Source organism: Equus caballus, chromosome 18 (genome assembly GCF_041296265.1).
Source record: "Equus caballus isolate H_3958 breed thoroughbred chromosome 18, TB-T2T, whole genome shotgun sequence".
Classification (NCBI taxonomy): domain Eukaryota; kingdom Metazoa; phylum Chordata; class Mammalia; order Perissodactyla; family Equidae; genus Equus; species Equus caballus.
Genome location: NC_091701.1, coordinates 24,766,776 through 24,784,122, shown reverse-complemented (window position 1 = coordinate 24,784,122; position 17,347 = coordinate 24,766,776). Strand labels below are relative to the sequence as shown.

General features: G+C 36.3%; 1 protein-coding gene across 4 annotated transcripts in view; it reads left to right on the top strand.

Annotated features, from left to right (window-relative positions):
• LRP1B (LDL receptor related protein 1B) overlaps window positions 1-17,347 on the top strand; it is a 1,824,397-nt gene that overhangs the window by 1,300,906 nt on the left and 506,144 nt on the right. For all 4 annotated transcript variants that reach the window (XM_070241833.1, XM_023622537.2, XM_023622536.2 and 1 more), the window contains one exon: window positions 16,073-16,213. In XM_070241833.1, the coding sequence (XP_070097934.1) occupies window positions 16,073-16,213 (141 nt within the window). The remainder of the gene's footprint in view (window positions 1-16,072; window positions 16,214-17,347) is intronic.

Below are 17,347 nucleotides of genomic sequence, written 5' to 3'. Positions count from 1 at the left end.
CTTGAGCTAAGAAAAGAGATATGGGTCTGAGGCTTCACTAGGGGAAGGTTATTTGTGGGCAGGTGGGTGAGAAGAGATGTTTGGGAAACAAAGGTTGCCCTGCCCTGCAGATAAGTATCTGAGGTGAAAAAGTCATTGCTGGCAGTAGCTCTCTCTTCCTAGCACAGGCCCCTCTTCTAATGTAAATTCCCCTTACAAAATGGTAACTTCTACTCTGCTTTCAGAGCTTCACCTGTGTGTGATTTTTTCCCCCAAAATAGTCAGCTCAAACTATTTCTTATGCCAAAGAGGCATATTTTGGATTGACATATTCTGCTACCCTTCACTAGCCTCAAGAGACATAGTATAAAATCAGAGAAAAATATTGCAAATACATCCATCATTTAAAAAAAATTAATTCCACGTGCATTCCTATTGATAGTGGGTAGAAATATTTTTCTAAATTGTTTATGTAACAGAATCAGTATAGTCATATATATGTTTCAGAGTTTTTGTTGACTCATTCATTCATTTATTCAATATAGCTACCGGTTGTTGTCCCTACCATTCAAGTCACTTGGCTAAATACTTCATATATTTTATGAGTGTGGTAGAATTTTCCTCATTTTTCACAGGAGGAGACTAATACTAAGAGTCCAGGTAAGTTGCTCGAGATCACCCCTGGGTGTACGAGTCACAGTCAGGTATCAAAGCAGGTGTGTGTGACTCCAAACCACCTTCTCTCACCTACTGTAGAGACTCTCAAGTAGTCTTGAAAACCATCCATGTGACTGGCATTGGCATATGTATGGAGAATAACAGTTCAGAAGACATAAGAGGGCATCTTCTGCCCTGAAGAGTCTTACATTTTAAACAAGGATACATACATGTAAATTAACAAAGTGCTATAGGATTATGAATGTTAGAATTATACACGGACTACAGAACAACACAAAGATGAGATGCATCATTCTACCTCTTGGGGGCATTCAAAGCTTCCAAATAGAGACATCATATAAGCTGAGTCTGGGAATCTGAATATGTATCATTCTTCAGATAGTAGGAGTAGCGTTGGGTGCAGCAGTGGAGATAAGGATTCCAGAGGAAGCAAATCTAGGGCAAATACAAAAAGGTGTAGGGATGTTTGGGAATCATCATTTTGGAAAATGATAAATACTATCAACTGTATATTAACACATTAACTGGTGTAATGGAAAATGGAAGGAGGAAGCAGATAAAACATAGTTCAGACACAATTAAACGTAACTATGATACAAGATGAATATTTAATACAAATGCATTTAATTAAAATGTTCAAATGGTTTTCTCTGTTATCCGAGCTGAGCAGTTCTTTGTCACTTCCTCCTCCCACTCCTCCTCTTTCTCCTCTTCTTTTTTTCTGATGAAAACAATCTTAGGTAACATCAGTTTTTATTGAATGAACTCTACTTTTTATTTTCTGAACATCCCAGCAAGTGGTTATTTGGAGCTGCCTTGTTTTTGTCAGCTAATTCCTCCCTCTCACTATCATTCTCTCCTTCATCATTGTACAAATACTAGTTCACTGGCAACACAGTCAAGCCATCAACTAGGAAATTAAATTACCTGCCATTCTTGAGTTTCTCTCCCTGTAACCCCAGACTGCCCCCTCAGCTTTCAATGAGGCAAGCCTCTCAATACAATAATGAATCTAAAGTGTTGAGGGCCATATCTGTCAGTTCAAGGTCACAAAGACGTCAAAGCAAAATTCTAGGCTTTGTTCTGCAATGCTCTTCATCCCACCTTTACTGTCCTTCTCCAAACTCCTGTTTAAGGAAAAAATAATAATAAAAACAAATGTTGGGAGAAGACAGAGCAAACAGACTTCTAGTTCCATCACTACCCTAAGAAACAGGGCGTAGGGTTTCAGACCTACTGCAAAGAGCTGCTCTTGCACAAAAGAGCAGGTAACAGGCTGACAGATGGCTGTAAGCAAACATCTCCACCTCTGATTGTCCAGGTGGAGGGGCGTTCCTGATTTGCAGTAGGTACAATGTAAAAATGTAGTGGTTCCTATATAATTATAAATAATGGACTCATTCTGATATGCAGATATTTCTCTTACTCAAAATAGTTTGAACCATTTTGCTTTACAAGTAAGCTGCCTTTGGGTTATTTTTGTCCATGTTTTTTCCATAACGTGGTTAATCTATCCCTGGAAAATTGCAATTCAGTATTCCTGGAACGTGGAACACTGGAGGCAATAACAGATCTGGTGATGGAAAATTAAGCAGACGTCAAATCATGCATGGCCTTTGTGCCATGCTAAGAGGTTTGGCAGGGGGAAGCCTTTGGAGAGTTTTAAGCAGCAGAGTGGCATGCTCAGATTTGCATTTTGGAAAAATTTTCCTCAGCAGTGATAGTCAGGAGAATGAGAAGTGATGAAGCCCTGAGCTAAGCAGTTTCAATGGAAATGGAGAGGAAATAAAACAGTCCTGAGACAATAAGAGTGAAGAATTAAGCAAGCTTGCTCAGATTGGATGGCGCCTGGGAGAGACCATGAAGGTGGGGAGAGGAAAAAAGATGACTGTCTTGTTTTCACTTCTGATGACTGAGTGGGGGCCCTTCACTGTGAGAAGGTGTCTTAGTTCAGGCTGCTATAACAAAAATACCATAGACTGGGTGGCTTAAACAGCAAACATTTACTTCTCACTCTTCTGGAGGCTGGGAAGGCCAGGATCAAGGCACTAGAAAATTTGGTGTCTGGTGAGATGGTGCTTCTTGGTTCACAGACAGCCAGATGTTCTTGCTGTCTCACAGTGGAAGGAGTGAGAGAGCTCTCTGGGCTATCTTTTATAGGGGCACTAATTCCATTAATGACGCCTCCACCCTTATAACCTAATCACCTCCATAGGCCCCACACCTTGGATATTATATTCAACCTATAAATTTAAGAGGGACGCAAACATTAAATCCATAACAGAAGTGTACTGGGAAAGAAGCATACATGGGAACAGTAAAACAGATTTTATTTTGGTAATGCGCAGTTTATGGAGACTTTGTTATATTCAGGTAGAAATACCTACTATACAGATGGATACATGAACTGAAGATTAAGAGGTTAGTTAGGCATAGGATAGAGATTTTGGTGCTATTCAGGTAATATGTAGCTGTGGAAGTCACAGGTGAGAATGCTCTCCTACTCCCCCCTCCAAATTCCAAGGCAGTTGACACAATCTCAATTCTTTTGGCTTTTTCTTTTGATGTTTGTTTCCATATTTGTGAATTTTTTAAAAAGTTGTAGATATTGTCTATTGACCTAATACTATGGGAACTGAAGGTACAGGGCTCTTGAGCCCTTTCCCCAATTTCCCTGAAATTCTCTGACTTTCTGCTTCAGTGTGGGCAGCTGGACTTCTAGATTTGCTGCTGTCATCCTTGGGTCTCTACTAACCATTACACTGAAGGGTTCTTTTTGCCTATCTTCTTTGTTTCCTAGATCATATATACTATTTTCCAGTTTACTGCTTTGTTTTATTGAAGTACAGCTTCCAGCAGCTTTCTGAGAAATGGTGCTCATGAGGTAAATTTATCAAGACCATGCCTGAAAATGCTTTGTTCTGCTCTAACACTCTGTCTACCCTAACACAGGTGGTGTCTTAATCAGTTTGGGTTGCTATAACAAATTACCATAGACTGGGTGGCTTAAACAAACATCTGTTTCTTACAGGCTTGGAGGCTGGGAAGCCCAAGATCAAGGTGCCAGTAGATCCAAAGTTTGATGAGGGTTCACTTTCTGGTTTGCAAATGGCGTATTCTCGTCATTTCCTCACAGGGTAGAGAGCAGGGAGAGAGGGCTAGTTCTCTTCTTATAAGGACACCAATCCCATCATAGAGGCTCTACCACCATGACCTCATTACCTCCCAACATGCCCATCTCCCAATACCATCTCACTGGGGATTAGAGTTTCAACATATGAATTTTGGGGGGACGCAAACACTCAGTCCATAGCAGCTGAGAATGGAAATCAAGATTGGAAAATTTCGTGTCAGATCTTTCAACACATGCTTGGTTGTCTGCCCAATTTAAATGTTGCCGTTGAGAAATCCAATGTTATTCTGCTATTTTATCCTTTGGTTACTATTTCTTCTCTCTATAAACTTTTAGGATATTTTCTTCATCCCTGTTATTCTGGCATTTCATATAGTGTGTTTCTGTTTTCATCCATTTTTCTGGGAATTTCTTTGGCTCTTTCAATATGAAAACTGATATCCATCAGTTCTGGAAAAGAAAATGTTAAATTATTATTTTTAAAGATTTTTCCCCTCTGCCTCTCAATGATCTCTTTCTAAACTTGTATCTTAGATGGTGAACTTTCATTTTCTTTCTTTTTTTCCTTTTTTATTTCCTTCAGGATTTTTTTAACTGTAAATTTTCTATCAAAATTTGTATTTCAGCTACAATAGTTTTAACTTGTGTGAGTTCAAATTTTGGTTTCTCTAACCATTCCTTTTTTTATAACCTCCTCCTCTGCTTCAAGAATGTAATTCCTTTTGTAACTCTGAGGATATTAATTTTTTAATTTTTGTCTGACTTTTCTATCTTTTCTGTTGCTTCTGTTTCCTCTGAAAATTTATTTTTCCTGTTTATTTGGTTCTTTGTTGTGGTGTGGTCTTTCTTCAATTTTCTGATGTCTCTTGGCTATCTCTTTACCTTTCTAATGGTAATTGGAAATTCCGAGTTCAAGAAGTAAGGCTTATGTGATGGTAAGCATCATTAAAAATAGCTGTACTGTGCCTTTTGGTCGGGAGAGGAACCCCTAAGACTCAGCTTCTTTAGAGCATTGGGTGGGACAGTTTCTCCCAAAAGGGAAACCCCTAAATTTCTTATGTGGGGGATATTAGCCTGGATGCCAGCTTCCTCAAAGAGTGAGGAAGGGGACCGAGAGGTCTGATGATTTAGCAGTTAGGTTTGTGGTTCTTAACCCTAGTTACACATTAGAATAGCCTAGGGAGATTTGGAAAATCCTGATATCATGTCACGGGCCAAAACAACTCAGTGATGATCTCTGCGAGTGGTTCCCAAGAGATTTGTTGTTGTTGAGAAAGATTTGCCCTGAGCTAACATCTGTTGCCAATCTTCCTCTTTTTGTATGTGAGCTGCTGCCATAGCATGGCCACTGACAGGTGAGTGATGTAGGTCTGCTCCCAGGAACCAAACCCAGGCCATCAAAGTGGAGTGTGCAGAGCTTAACCACTAGACCACTGGGGCTGGCCCTCCCAAGAGTTTTTAAAGGTTCCCCAGGTGACTCTAATGTTTGTCTTAGGTGGAGACCCACTAGACCAGGAAACATTGGCATCACCTGGGAACTTGTTGGAAATGCAAATTCTCAGGCTCCACCTTAGACCTACTTAATCATAAACTCTGAAGTGGGGCCTAGAAATCTGTGTCTTAACAAGCCCTTCAGCTGATTCTAATTCATGCTCAAATTTGAGACTGACTAATGTAGATTATCACTTAATCCCTCTATTTACATATGGTAGTCACACCCTCAGTTATGTCTTATTTTCAGTGTCCTTCGTGGTCATCCTCTCCAGAGGGGAAATGTGTAATCTTTGCCCAGGCCTGAGGAGGAGCACTCTCTTGGCTGTGTACACTGGGTTCTAACTGCATCTTAAATAGACTAAACCAGTCCTTTTACTTTGAATTGCATTTCTTTCTCTATTTTTAGAGGTCTTAAGGTCCCCAGTTTCTGACCTATTCCAAAATTTTGCAGTGTAAAGTAACTTGTATCTGGCCTCTTCCCACTGCAGCTCTAGATTTTCATTTTATCTATTAAGTCAATCACCACTTATAATCGCTTTCAACCTACTACTATTTTTTATTGCCAAGGCCTCTTTTCCCGTTTTTTGTCTTTGTAAACGTATGCATTTTTCATTGCTTTCTTGTAAATTTGGGGGTTTCAGAAGAGAGTAGAGATAATAGAATTGCCAGATAAAATACAAGGTACCCAGTTAAACTTGAATTTCAAATAAGCAACAATTTTTTGTATTAGTATCTCCTAAAAAATCATTTGTCATTTATCTGAAATTGAAATGTAACTGGGCATCATATTATGTTTTCTATTTTAAATATAAATGGCTAGATTTTGAAGGAATCTAAATTTTAAAAATGGATCTCAATAATTTTGGTATCATTTACTATAAATACATATTCTGACTACTTCAAAAGTAAGTTATTAATTTTGATGATACATTTTAAGAAGTAAAGCATTATTAAAACATCTTAATTATAATTTTTAAAATGCGAAAACTGAAATATATATTGCAACTGTCTAATTTCGGATATAACTTTAGTTCAGTTTATATTTATCAAATAATGTTTGTATTGCAGAGTATAATGTTATTAGGTCCAGCTGGATACTATTTAATGCACAGAGCAATGCAGTAGAAAGAGCACTGAAATTCAAGTAATACCCACTGAGAGTTAACACCGGGCTTCTGCTCTGTGAGCTTGGGAAAGGTCATCTTCTGACCTTGTAGTTTGCACACCTTTAACAGAAGGTGTTTTAATATGTCATGTCTCATTGATGATGATTAAATGAGACAATCATATTCGCTTGTGTTCAGAGCCTAGCAAAGACTCTAAATCTTAGAAGTCTCAGTAGATTTATTTCCCTTCTCTCTCTCTTTTCTTTCTTTTGAATGAAGATTTTAGAGACTATATGGCAGAATTAGTTTATATTTGTATTTATGTTAATTCTTTTTTATTTTTCATAAATTGCTTCAATGTCTCTATTAGCAAATGTATTAATTTGCTAGAGTTGCCATAACAAAGTCCCACAGACTGAGTGGCTTAACAGAAGTTTATTTTCTTGCTTTTCTGGAGGCTTAAAGTCTGAGATCAATGCCATGTGTTGGCATGGTTGTTTTTTCCTGAGGCCTCTCTTTATGGCTTATAGATGGCTATCTTCTCCTCACTGGGTCTTCCCTCCGTGTTTGTCTCTGTCCTAGTTCCCCTCTTTTTAAGGACACCCATCATATTAGATTAGGACCCGCACTAATGATTTCATTTTAACTTAATTCCCTCTTTAAAGATCCTATTTCCAAATACAGTTATAGTCTGAGGCACTGGGAGTTAGGACTTTAACATATGAATTTTGGGGACACAATTCAGCCTGTGAGCATGAAATAGACTTATTCATAACTGCTTACGTATAACTTAAGCAAGCAGTTTTTGAATTCTGGTAATCCCTGAAGATTCCAGTATATTCGTGTCAATAACAGTGTGAGAAAAAAAAAGTAAGAGAAACAAATGTGATTCTAAATAATAATTACACAGTCAAAAACAAAGTTGTTTATGCTAGAGGGGTCTTTGAAAAGGATAATATTTAAAAAGAGATATTTTTAAAAGATAGTATCAATAGGGAATAAGAGAGATGGTTTTATTTAAATGTTTTCTAAGTTGTGAATTATTGTGGGAGATATTTTTAGGGATGTTTATTTCCCCAGTCATTTCACAGGTAATTAGGGAATTTCTGCATCACACTCACTTCAAAAGAATGCAAAGCACTGTGAAGAATACAAAGAAGTACAAGGCAGGCTTTTTGTTCTCAGGAGCTTTCATCTCTGGATAAGGAGTCAAAATTGGTATGGGTGAAAAGAAAAGGAAAAGTAACAATTTAGTGTAAAGTCATGTGATTCTGTCTGCAGAGGCCTTAGAATCAATGAGAAGGAGGAATAAATGTGGGATAAGCTAGTCTGAATTATTTCACCGAGGGTGTGATTATACTTGTGCAATGAGGGGTGAGTATAGTGGAGTTGTGTGCAGACAAAGGTAGGGAAAACAACATAAATAAAAAGTGGAATTGTCCCTGTTTTCTTCACAGCACTAGTAGCAATCTTCAGTTATTTCTTATTTTCTTTTTTTAAAATTGTAGTAATATTTAACATGAGATCCATACTCCACACATTTTTAAGTGCACAATACAGTGTTGTTAACCATAGGCACAATGTTGTACAACAGATCTCTAGAACGTAGTCATTTTGTATAACTGAAACTTTATACCTGTTGAACAGCAACTCACCATGACTCCCTCCCCCCAGCCCCTGGCAACTACCACTCTGTGTTTCTACGAGTTTGACTATTTTAGATACCTCATATGGAATCACACAGTATTTGTTCTGTGACTGGCTGATTTTACTTAGCATAATATTCTCAAGGTCCATCTGTGTTGTTGCTTGTGACAAAATTTATTCTTTTTTTTTAAGACAATGTCATTAGAGACGTTTTAGGTTCACAGCAAAATTGAGAGGAAAATATAGAGATTTCCTACACCCCCTTTATCCCCACACATGAGTAGCCTCCCGCATTATCAATATCTCCCCCCAGAATGTTTCCATTTGTTAAGGCTGAATAATATTCCATTGTATGTATATACCACACTTTTTTAATCCCTTCATCCTTTGATGGATATTTAGGTTGCTTCCATACCTTTGCTATTATAAATGATGCTGCAATGAACATTGAAGTATTAGTATCTCTTTGAGATCCTGACTTCAATTCTTTTGGATATATACCCAGAAGTGGGATTGCTGGATCATATAGAAGTCTATTTTTAATTTTTTAAGGTACCTCCGTACTGTTTTCTCTAACAGCTGTGCCATTTTACAGCAACAGTGTATAAGCTGTACATTATAGAGCAACTGTCTCAGCAATAGTGTGCAAGAATTCCAATTTCTCCACAACCTTGCCAGCCTTATCTTTTTTTTTTTGTGATAGCCATCCTGACAGGTGTGAGGTGATATCTCACTGTGGTTTTGATTTGCATTTCCCTGATGATTAGTGATGTTGAGCATCTTTTCATATACTTGTTAAGTGTTTGCATGTCTTTTTTGGGGAAATGTTTATTCAAGTCTTTTGCCCACTTTCCATCAGATTACTTGTTTCTTTGCTGTTGATTTGTAGGAATTTCAGTTATTTCTTTTCTTTTTGTTTATTTCTTATCTGTCTCCTTCACTAGGACGTAGGTTCTATAAAGGCAAAGATCTTATTTGTCTTGTCTTCTGTCGCTTTTCCACTATATAGAATAGTACTGTACAAACAGTAGATGCCCAATATTAGTTGAATAAATGTATGGATGAGTATTATGAGGTGATAAGAGTGGATTAAACGCATGTATTAGAGAGAAGTTGGAAAGAAGTCTCAGTAAGTGGAATCAATTCAGATTATGTAATATTTAAAACCCTATAGAGAATTTTAAATTTGAGGCAGCACATAAGTAGGAATCTTGATGAATCTTGAGCAAGGATTAGAGGTGATGAAAGATGTCAGAGGACGCAACAACTTAGAATAGTTTTCCTAGGATATCTGTGGTCCTGGCTTCACGCTGGTCACTGCTGAAATGCCTGTTGTTGAAGGCCACATAGTCATGCACGGGCACAGGATTCTTTGGTCATGGCCCTCAGGCCATGGTTCTTTGTGTTCAGCCCCTCCTCCTGTTTATTTGACAACTTGTACCACACCATCACAGTTCAACTGGTTACCCTCAACGACTTTGTATGGGGTTAGGGTGTGGTTTTGTGCTAGTCTTAGAAGTCCTTCCTGCCCCAAAACTATAATCCAGAATTGGGTTACATGGCCACCTCTATTGCCCTGGAGGTTGCAAAAGGGTGTTTGGTATTTTGAGTATCATCTATGGAAATAATTCTTCTCCAGCAGAGTCGAAGGTGAGACTGCTGAGTTAACAACCAAAGAGTCTGCCACAGCTTGGCTACCTTTAGTGGTTGAAGAGGGAAGTATTTTTCTTCTTTTTATCCAGTCTCCTGTGGTAATAAGAACAATGCAACCAGAAACAAAATTTTTATTATTTTGTCCTAGAGATTTGTATGTTCAGTTTTAAATGGATGGAATCTAGAGCCATGGTAAATTACATCTTGGCTAACTGAAACAAGGACTTGCAGAGATATGTCTTAGGAAATCAGTTACCCCCTTGCTCTCTCTAGCTCTAATGTTGTCATGTAGTTCCTGCTCAAGACACATTGGGCCTTAGAGGCTGAGGATCATCTTCATTCCATAAGTGATACAGTCCGTTGGAGGTGGTCCACAACAAGATATCTCTGGGTTCTCAGCATTAGAACTCTTAGCTTCACTCAATCATACATGTCCCACTGATGAAGTGCTTTGGCATAGAAGACAGAAATAAGACATTTTTCAATGTGGGCTACTTTGAAAACCTAAATCCAGCACTGTCCTTTTTCTTGAGTTAAAAGTCAACCCATTAAGCAATGAATCCCACACTTTAGGTAAATTTTTCTTCTTACTTCTTGATTGTGTCCAAAATTTTTACACATTTTATTCTGAAGTAATATACATGTAGTAACAAAGCAAATAATACAAAGCAGACTATTATCAACAGCAGTGTCTCTTGCTCTAACTTATTGCTGTCTGTTATTAGTTCTGGGGTTACTATCAAATAGTCTAGATGATATTTCAACGCAACTAATTACTTATTTTTCAACTTTAGATATCATGTATTAATTTCCTGATATGAAAGATAAAAATATAATCACTTACATTACCCCTATTCTTCTCCTCTTCCCCCAAATTTCTAAACTGGACAGAGTTGCTCAATCTCCATTTACTTTGCTGTTAGTTTTCGAAATCATCTTTTGACTCTTCATTTTTTATGATGAGGATAGTCTTTCTTCTTTCTAATCTTATTTTCTTCTTGCTTTGCACATAAAAACTTTAGTCAACTCCACTTTATTTTTACATTGCTAAATTTTTTAACATTTATATCCTGTACTGAGTCCTCTGTGCTTTGTTTTAAGACTGACTTTAAAAGTTGAAAACCAAAAAATGGCAGTTGTTAGGTTTATAGGCTAGATTAGGATTATAGGGTAGGATTACATTTGCTTGTTTTCTGGTCTTTCTCTCTATTTATCTCTCTCTCTCTCTCTACCTCTATTTCTATCTCTCTCTTGTTCTCTCTTTTTTCCTCTAGAGATCTTACTCCCAGATCTTCCATTCTCATGATTCAATGTAAACAGCTTTTTCCTGATGTTTGTTGCATGAAATTTATCCTGGGGCTTCCATTTGCTGTCTTGCTTTGTTCAATTTCGTGTTTCTTAGATTCCCTGGCATTATTTTGACTTATTTTCTCATTTTGCTCAAGTTCAATGTCCAGGTTCTTCCTAAGAGTTCATGGGTGATGAACTTTATGATTTGTCTCTCTCTTGTCTCTGTCTCTCTCTTTCTTTGTGTGTGTCTCTCTCTCTATATATGATATATCGTCCCCCACCATAACCTCCTTGCAGTTAGTTAATAGTTTGGTGTAGAATTCTAGCTTGATTATAATTTCCCCTAGGAATCTTGAAGGCCTTGATTACTGTATTCTAATTTCTAGCACCTTTGAAGAGAAGTCTGAGGCAAGTTTGCTTTGTATTCCTTTGTAAGTGATTTATTTTTTTCTTATCTGAGAACTTTAAAACAATTTTCTTTAAGCATGGTATTCTGAAATGTTACACACATATGTTCACTTTTCTATTCTTTCTGTTGGGGGATTACTTGGAATGGTGGTCCTTAAATTTTTGGTCTCAGGACTCCTTTATATTCTTAAAAATTGAGAACCCAAAAGAGCTTTTGTTGATGTGGGTTACATATGTCAATATTAGAAATGAAATCTGAGAAAATTTAACATATTTGTTAATTCATTTATAAATGACAAAAATAAAAATATTACATTAATCTAAGTAATATTTTTAATGCAAATAACTATATTTGTAAAAAACAATTAGTGAAGAGAGTGGCAAGTTTTACATTTTTGCAAATCTCCTTAATATCTGACTTAATAAAATATAGCTGGATTTTCATACCTGGTTCAGCAGATGTTTTGGGATTGAAATAAATACAGTTAGAAAAGGGAGATTATTTGAGTAGTTTTTTCAAATATTAGTGAATATCCTTCTTTTAAACTACACCAAAACTCAACAAGTAGTAGTTTTTTAAAAGTCAGTTGCTATGACCACATCATTAAATTTTTGTTCCCTTTCACATGAACCTGCATTGGTCTAGCTTGTACTGTGAATTGATCACTTGCATGTGCATGATTTTGGCCCAACATGCATCAATCATTTGGACAATATTGGCTTCCTGATGTAAATAAATCTTCCAAATGTCGACACATTTCATTATACCATACCAAAAAAATTACATTCTTGATTATTACCATGAATCTCATTAAAATTTTTTTAAGTATTTTTTTCAGAAATGTCCTTTATCAGAAATGTCTTTTGCAAATATTTTCTCCCTGTCTGTGGCTTGTCTTCTGATTCTTTTTATGTTGTCTTTTGCAGAGCAGATGTTTTTAATTTTAATGAAGTCCATCTTATCAATTATTTCCTTCAGGGATTGTGTTTTTGGTTTTGTATCTAAAAAGGCCTAACTATATCCAAGGTCAGCCAGGTTTTCTCCTATGTTATGCTTTAGGAGAATTATAGTTTTGCATTTTACATTTAGCTCTGTGATACATTATGAGTTAATTTTGGGAAGGGTATGAGGTTTGTGTCTAGATTCAATTTTGTGCATGTAGATGCCCAATTGTCCCAGCACCATTTGTTGAAGAGACCATATTTGCTCCATTATATTGTTTTTGCTCATTTGTCAAAGATCACCTGACTATATTTGTGGGAGTCTACTTCTCGGCTCTCTCTTCCATTGATTTACTTGTCTATTCTTCTGACAATACCAGACTGTCTTAATTATTGTAGCTTTCTAATAAGTCTTGAAGTCGGGTATTGTCAGTCTTCCAACTTTATTTTTCACCATTTCATTCATTTTTGAGGAAATATCTGCCAAATACTTAAGTCTGAATAGCCATAGATTATCTGTCATTCTTTCAAGTAAAAATGATATTCTGTGAAAAAAGGAGCTAATTCTTCTTGCAGTTCAAGCAATCTCATAACCACATTTGTTCCAGACAATCATACTTCAGTATGCAGCAGAAGTGCTTCATGCACACTTTCCATTGTGTCACACAGAATATTAAAAAGGCATGTATCGAAGAGTAAAAATTTAATAAAATTAACATGTTTTCCTGGTCGGTTAAGGACATTCTTAAGTAAAACTACATTTTTTTTCTATAAATGCATGGTAGTGCAGAATCCAATGATTCCAAGTACAGTTTGCTGATACTGGCTATTGGACTTTTAGACTGATATGTTACTTATCTTTCTTTTTCTGTCATATTTTCTGTTTGTCTTTTCCCCTGTATGGTGTGGAATATTTCCTCAAACACTTTCCTAGTCATTCTATTAAAAAGCACTTTTATTTAGGGGTCAGCTCAGTGGCCTAGTGGGTAAGTTTATGTGCTCCACTTCAGTGGCCTGGGGTTCGCAGGTTCAGATCCCAGGTGCAGACCTACACACCACTCATTATGCCATGCTGTGGCAGCATCCCACATACAAAAAAATAGAGGAAGATTGGCAACAGATGTTAGCCCAGTGACAGTCTTCCTCAAGCAAAAAGAGGAAGATTGGCAGTAGATATTAACTCAGAGCCAATCTTCCTCACCAAAAAAACCCCTTTTGTTTGGACAAAATTTTAATCTCTAAGAGTGCTTTCTTATTCTCTAATTTCCTTTTTTGGCATCTTTAATTTTTCTAGAATGAGATATATACTTTAATATCTTTGATGATTTTTAAAGATATTTTCTGAATTATTATTTTTTGTGTCCCTATGTTTATCTTAGTGTTTACTTTTCATTCTGCTAGTTTTCCTCACTAAACTGGAAATCCTTGGTTTCCTGTGACATTTAACAAAGGGCTGAGTGTCTATCGTGGATTTCCTCTACCTTTATGAAACTAAAACTCATTTTCCTTGGTATCTTCTTTGAGGGAGGGTTTCTTACTGGGAGCTCTGTATGGCATTGGACATGGTCACTTGTAGGAAGGAGTTTGCAGGCTTTGCTTCAGGAGGTCAGGCTTTGTGTCCCCCAAATGCCAGTATGAAGAGAACCTTATTGTAGGGCACCAGCCTTAATATCCCAGACCTCTTCACTGAGTGTCTTAAAAAAGAGATATGGTTATATATTTATTTGAGACTTTCTATCAGTAAAGATAGAAGGCCATCTGTAAATTCAGGGCAAGGGATGGGGGAGATGGTGGTGGTAGGTGATAATACAATAAAAATATTTCTCTTAATCACCCTATTTTTAACCTTTCTTTGCACTTCCAGTCTATAACTTGTAGGCTGAAATGAAGCCCATCCAGAGTTCTGTGGAGAGGGATGGCTTCTATTTATCTGTAGCCTTTTTAAAATCACATTCTAGGTTGCAGCTTCATCCGCCCCTTTCCAATTTCCACCCACATAATATCTTTCATATGTTGTTTATATGCCACATGTTGTCTTGTTTATTATATGGGTTCATATATGGGTTTATTCTGTTTTGTATTTCTGTATTTCTGTCACAGTGGTGTAGTGGAAAAAATAGAAGCAGAAACACAAGTATTTAGTCCACTATATTGTGCTATAAACTTTTTAAAAAAATTGAGTTCATAATAGTTTACATCATTGTGCAATTTCCTTTGTATATTATTTCTTGTCTGTCACCACATAAATGCTCCCCTTCACCTCCTGTGCCCACCCCCGACCCTCCTTCCCCTGGCAAGACTATATACCTTTTAATAAAGTCTCTACAGTCAAAGTCTCTACTGCTTTTCTTCACAGGGAACTTCTTTCTTATATAAATTTGTAAGTGTAAATAAAAACATAAGTGAAGGGACTACTCAACTTCACCATCATAATCTAAGTTCTATATCTATATGCCAGGAGGGAAAAGGCTAAACTCCAACCATCTGTGGAAGAAGACACTGTAGAAATGAGATTGACACTACGGACTCTGAAATCAGTGCTTGGTCCGTAATCTAGGGCCACTATTCATTCTATGACCCAGGGAAAACTACTTACTCTCTCTTTGCCTCACTGTTCTCAAGTGGAAAATGGTTTAATAATAGTAGTATTTACCTTGTAGAATTGTTGTGAAGATGAAGTGAATTAATCTACCTGTAGTATTTAGAATTGTGTGTTGTGCAGTCAGATTCAAGAAAGGATGATTATTGTTGATGTCTGTATTATTATTGTTTTTGTAATACCTGAAGCTTTGGTTCAGTCAAAATATCCTTACATTTGAATGAGAATAATTGTACCTTGAAGGCTACATTGTTTTGTTCATAGAATTAAATATCCTTGCTCTAGTGTCTGCGTAGAAATTGATGTGATCTCAATTGTCAGTAATTAGATTCTTGTTGAAAATTGCTCAAAACCTTTAAAATTATGAATTTTATTTTAAATTATTGCATTACCTTAAATTTTTTAATGCAGTCAGCAAAGAGTCTTAGAAAGAGCACAAGTTTTAGAGACAGGAAAACCAAATGTGAATTCGATTAAGATACTTAATCTCTAGGAATCTCAGATTCTTCATCTATGAAATGAGAATGATAATAGTTTTCTTATAGTTTTGCTTTGACAATTTGAAATAATATAATAATAAATATATATGTATATTTATATATGTAAATGTATAATTTTCACTAGAATGCCAGCTTCCTGAGGGTCAGGACTATTTTTCACCTGTGGCACATTGCAGAGTCTCTACCATCAAATGATCACTCAATAGGAGTTAACAGAATACATTAATAAAATTTTAGAGAAAGGAGCATAAACCATGCAGAAAATAAAGGGGGTTACCATAACTGTGAAGCTCTAAGGATTAAAAGCTTACACACATGATCATGCTTAAGTATGTAAATAATAAAATCTGTATTTCATTTTTAATTTGAAATATGCTTTCGTTTATATCATATGTTTTTAAGAAAAAGGAAAGCTAAAGTCAAGAATCTCTAATTGGTGATGGAGGTGGGAAATTTAAATGATAAAATTTTACTATGGTTTGCATTTTTAAAAGTAAAAGTCATTTTACTGTTTCACTTAGAAACAGTGTTTGGGACTATAACAAAAAAATCAGAAAGTGTTGCATTTTAATGGCTGTTTATTATTATTTAATGAGATGATTATCTTTTTCACTAAAAAAAAAAGGTATTTTCATTTTTCTAGATAAGAAATTGTGGTGGGCAGACCAAAACTTAGCCCAGCTGGGAACCTGCAGCAAAAGAGATGGAAGAAACCCCACTGTCCTAAGGAATAAGACTTCTGGAGTTGTTCATATGAAAGTGTATGATAACGAAGCGCAGCAAGGTAAGTCACACTGTAATGAGTTCATGCTGCCTTTGAATACATAATGTTCTCTTTTTTCACATTATTTTCTCAATTCAACAGCAGAAGCTTCCTGTTTTTGCTTCTAATAAAAAAAAAAAAGAAAAAAAGTCAAATGCTGCTTCATACCGTAGAAGAAATACCTTTAACATAAGGTATATAATGAGCTTTCAAAACATTAGCAAAGCTGCTTAAGGAAACTTAATTTGTCAGGTCTTCAAAGAGGTCTTATCCAGTTCTTGATTAAAAATATAAGAATAAGAAAAAAATCCCAGCAAAATATATACAATGTACAATTAAGCCCAGAAACTAAATGAACTAGAGAACTTCAGATGGACTATGTCAACCCAAGAATTTCATATCCAAAAGCATTACGTTGTTTGACTGTAAGCATTTTGCTTTTTTGTTTTTGCTTATCCAAATGGTGTGCAGTGAAATGGAGTGAGAGAACTAACAGATGGTTTACATAGGTGGACTTGTCACATTGCCCAAATGGCAATTAGATTAGAGATGCCAGCCAGTACAGCCCCACACCTGCTAGTCCTTTGCTTAGTTTTTGCTTCATGGTCCACGACATTAGCAGAATTCCCTTCTTAGAAAAAATCGTTTTCTGGGTTCTACTTTCTTATTTACTCTCTGCCATGAAAATATTTAACTTCACTTACTTCTCTTCTTAGGAAAAAATTTCAAGAAAATTTAAAGGGGTTTTCATCTAAGGGATTTGGCCATGTAGACTAAAGCAGAGAGGAGTAGAGACTAGAATAGTGAACCAGGGGGATCACTAATTCTGGAGACAGATGGCAACCATCAAGCAGGCAAGATTTATTGGAAAGACCAGTTGAGAGTCATACCTGCACATTCAGAGACAAGATGAAGACTAGATTCACGGGTGCCTTCCCTGTACAGAGCATGGGCCAAATTTTGGGTGGGATCCCTTCTTGCCAGGAGCAGCAGGAAACGGATTTCTTTTTCATGAAAAAAAATATATATTTAAGAGAAAAGAATTACTTTAAAAAACAGTCTTAAATGATTACTTGGTTCCTTTCATGCTTGAGGAGACACCAACACCCAAACTCTTATGCACAAATCTGTATTTGTTCTCCGATATCTTTTTGC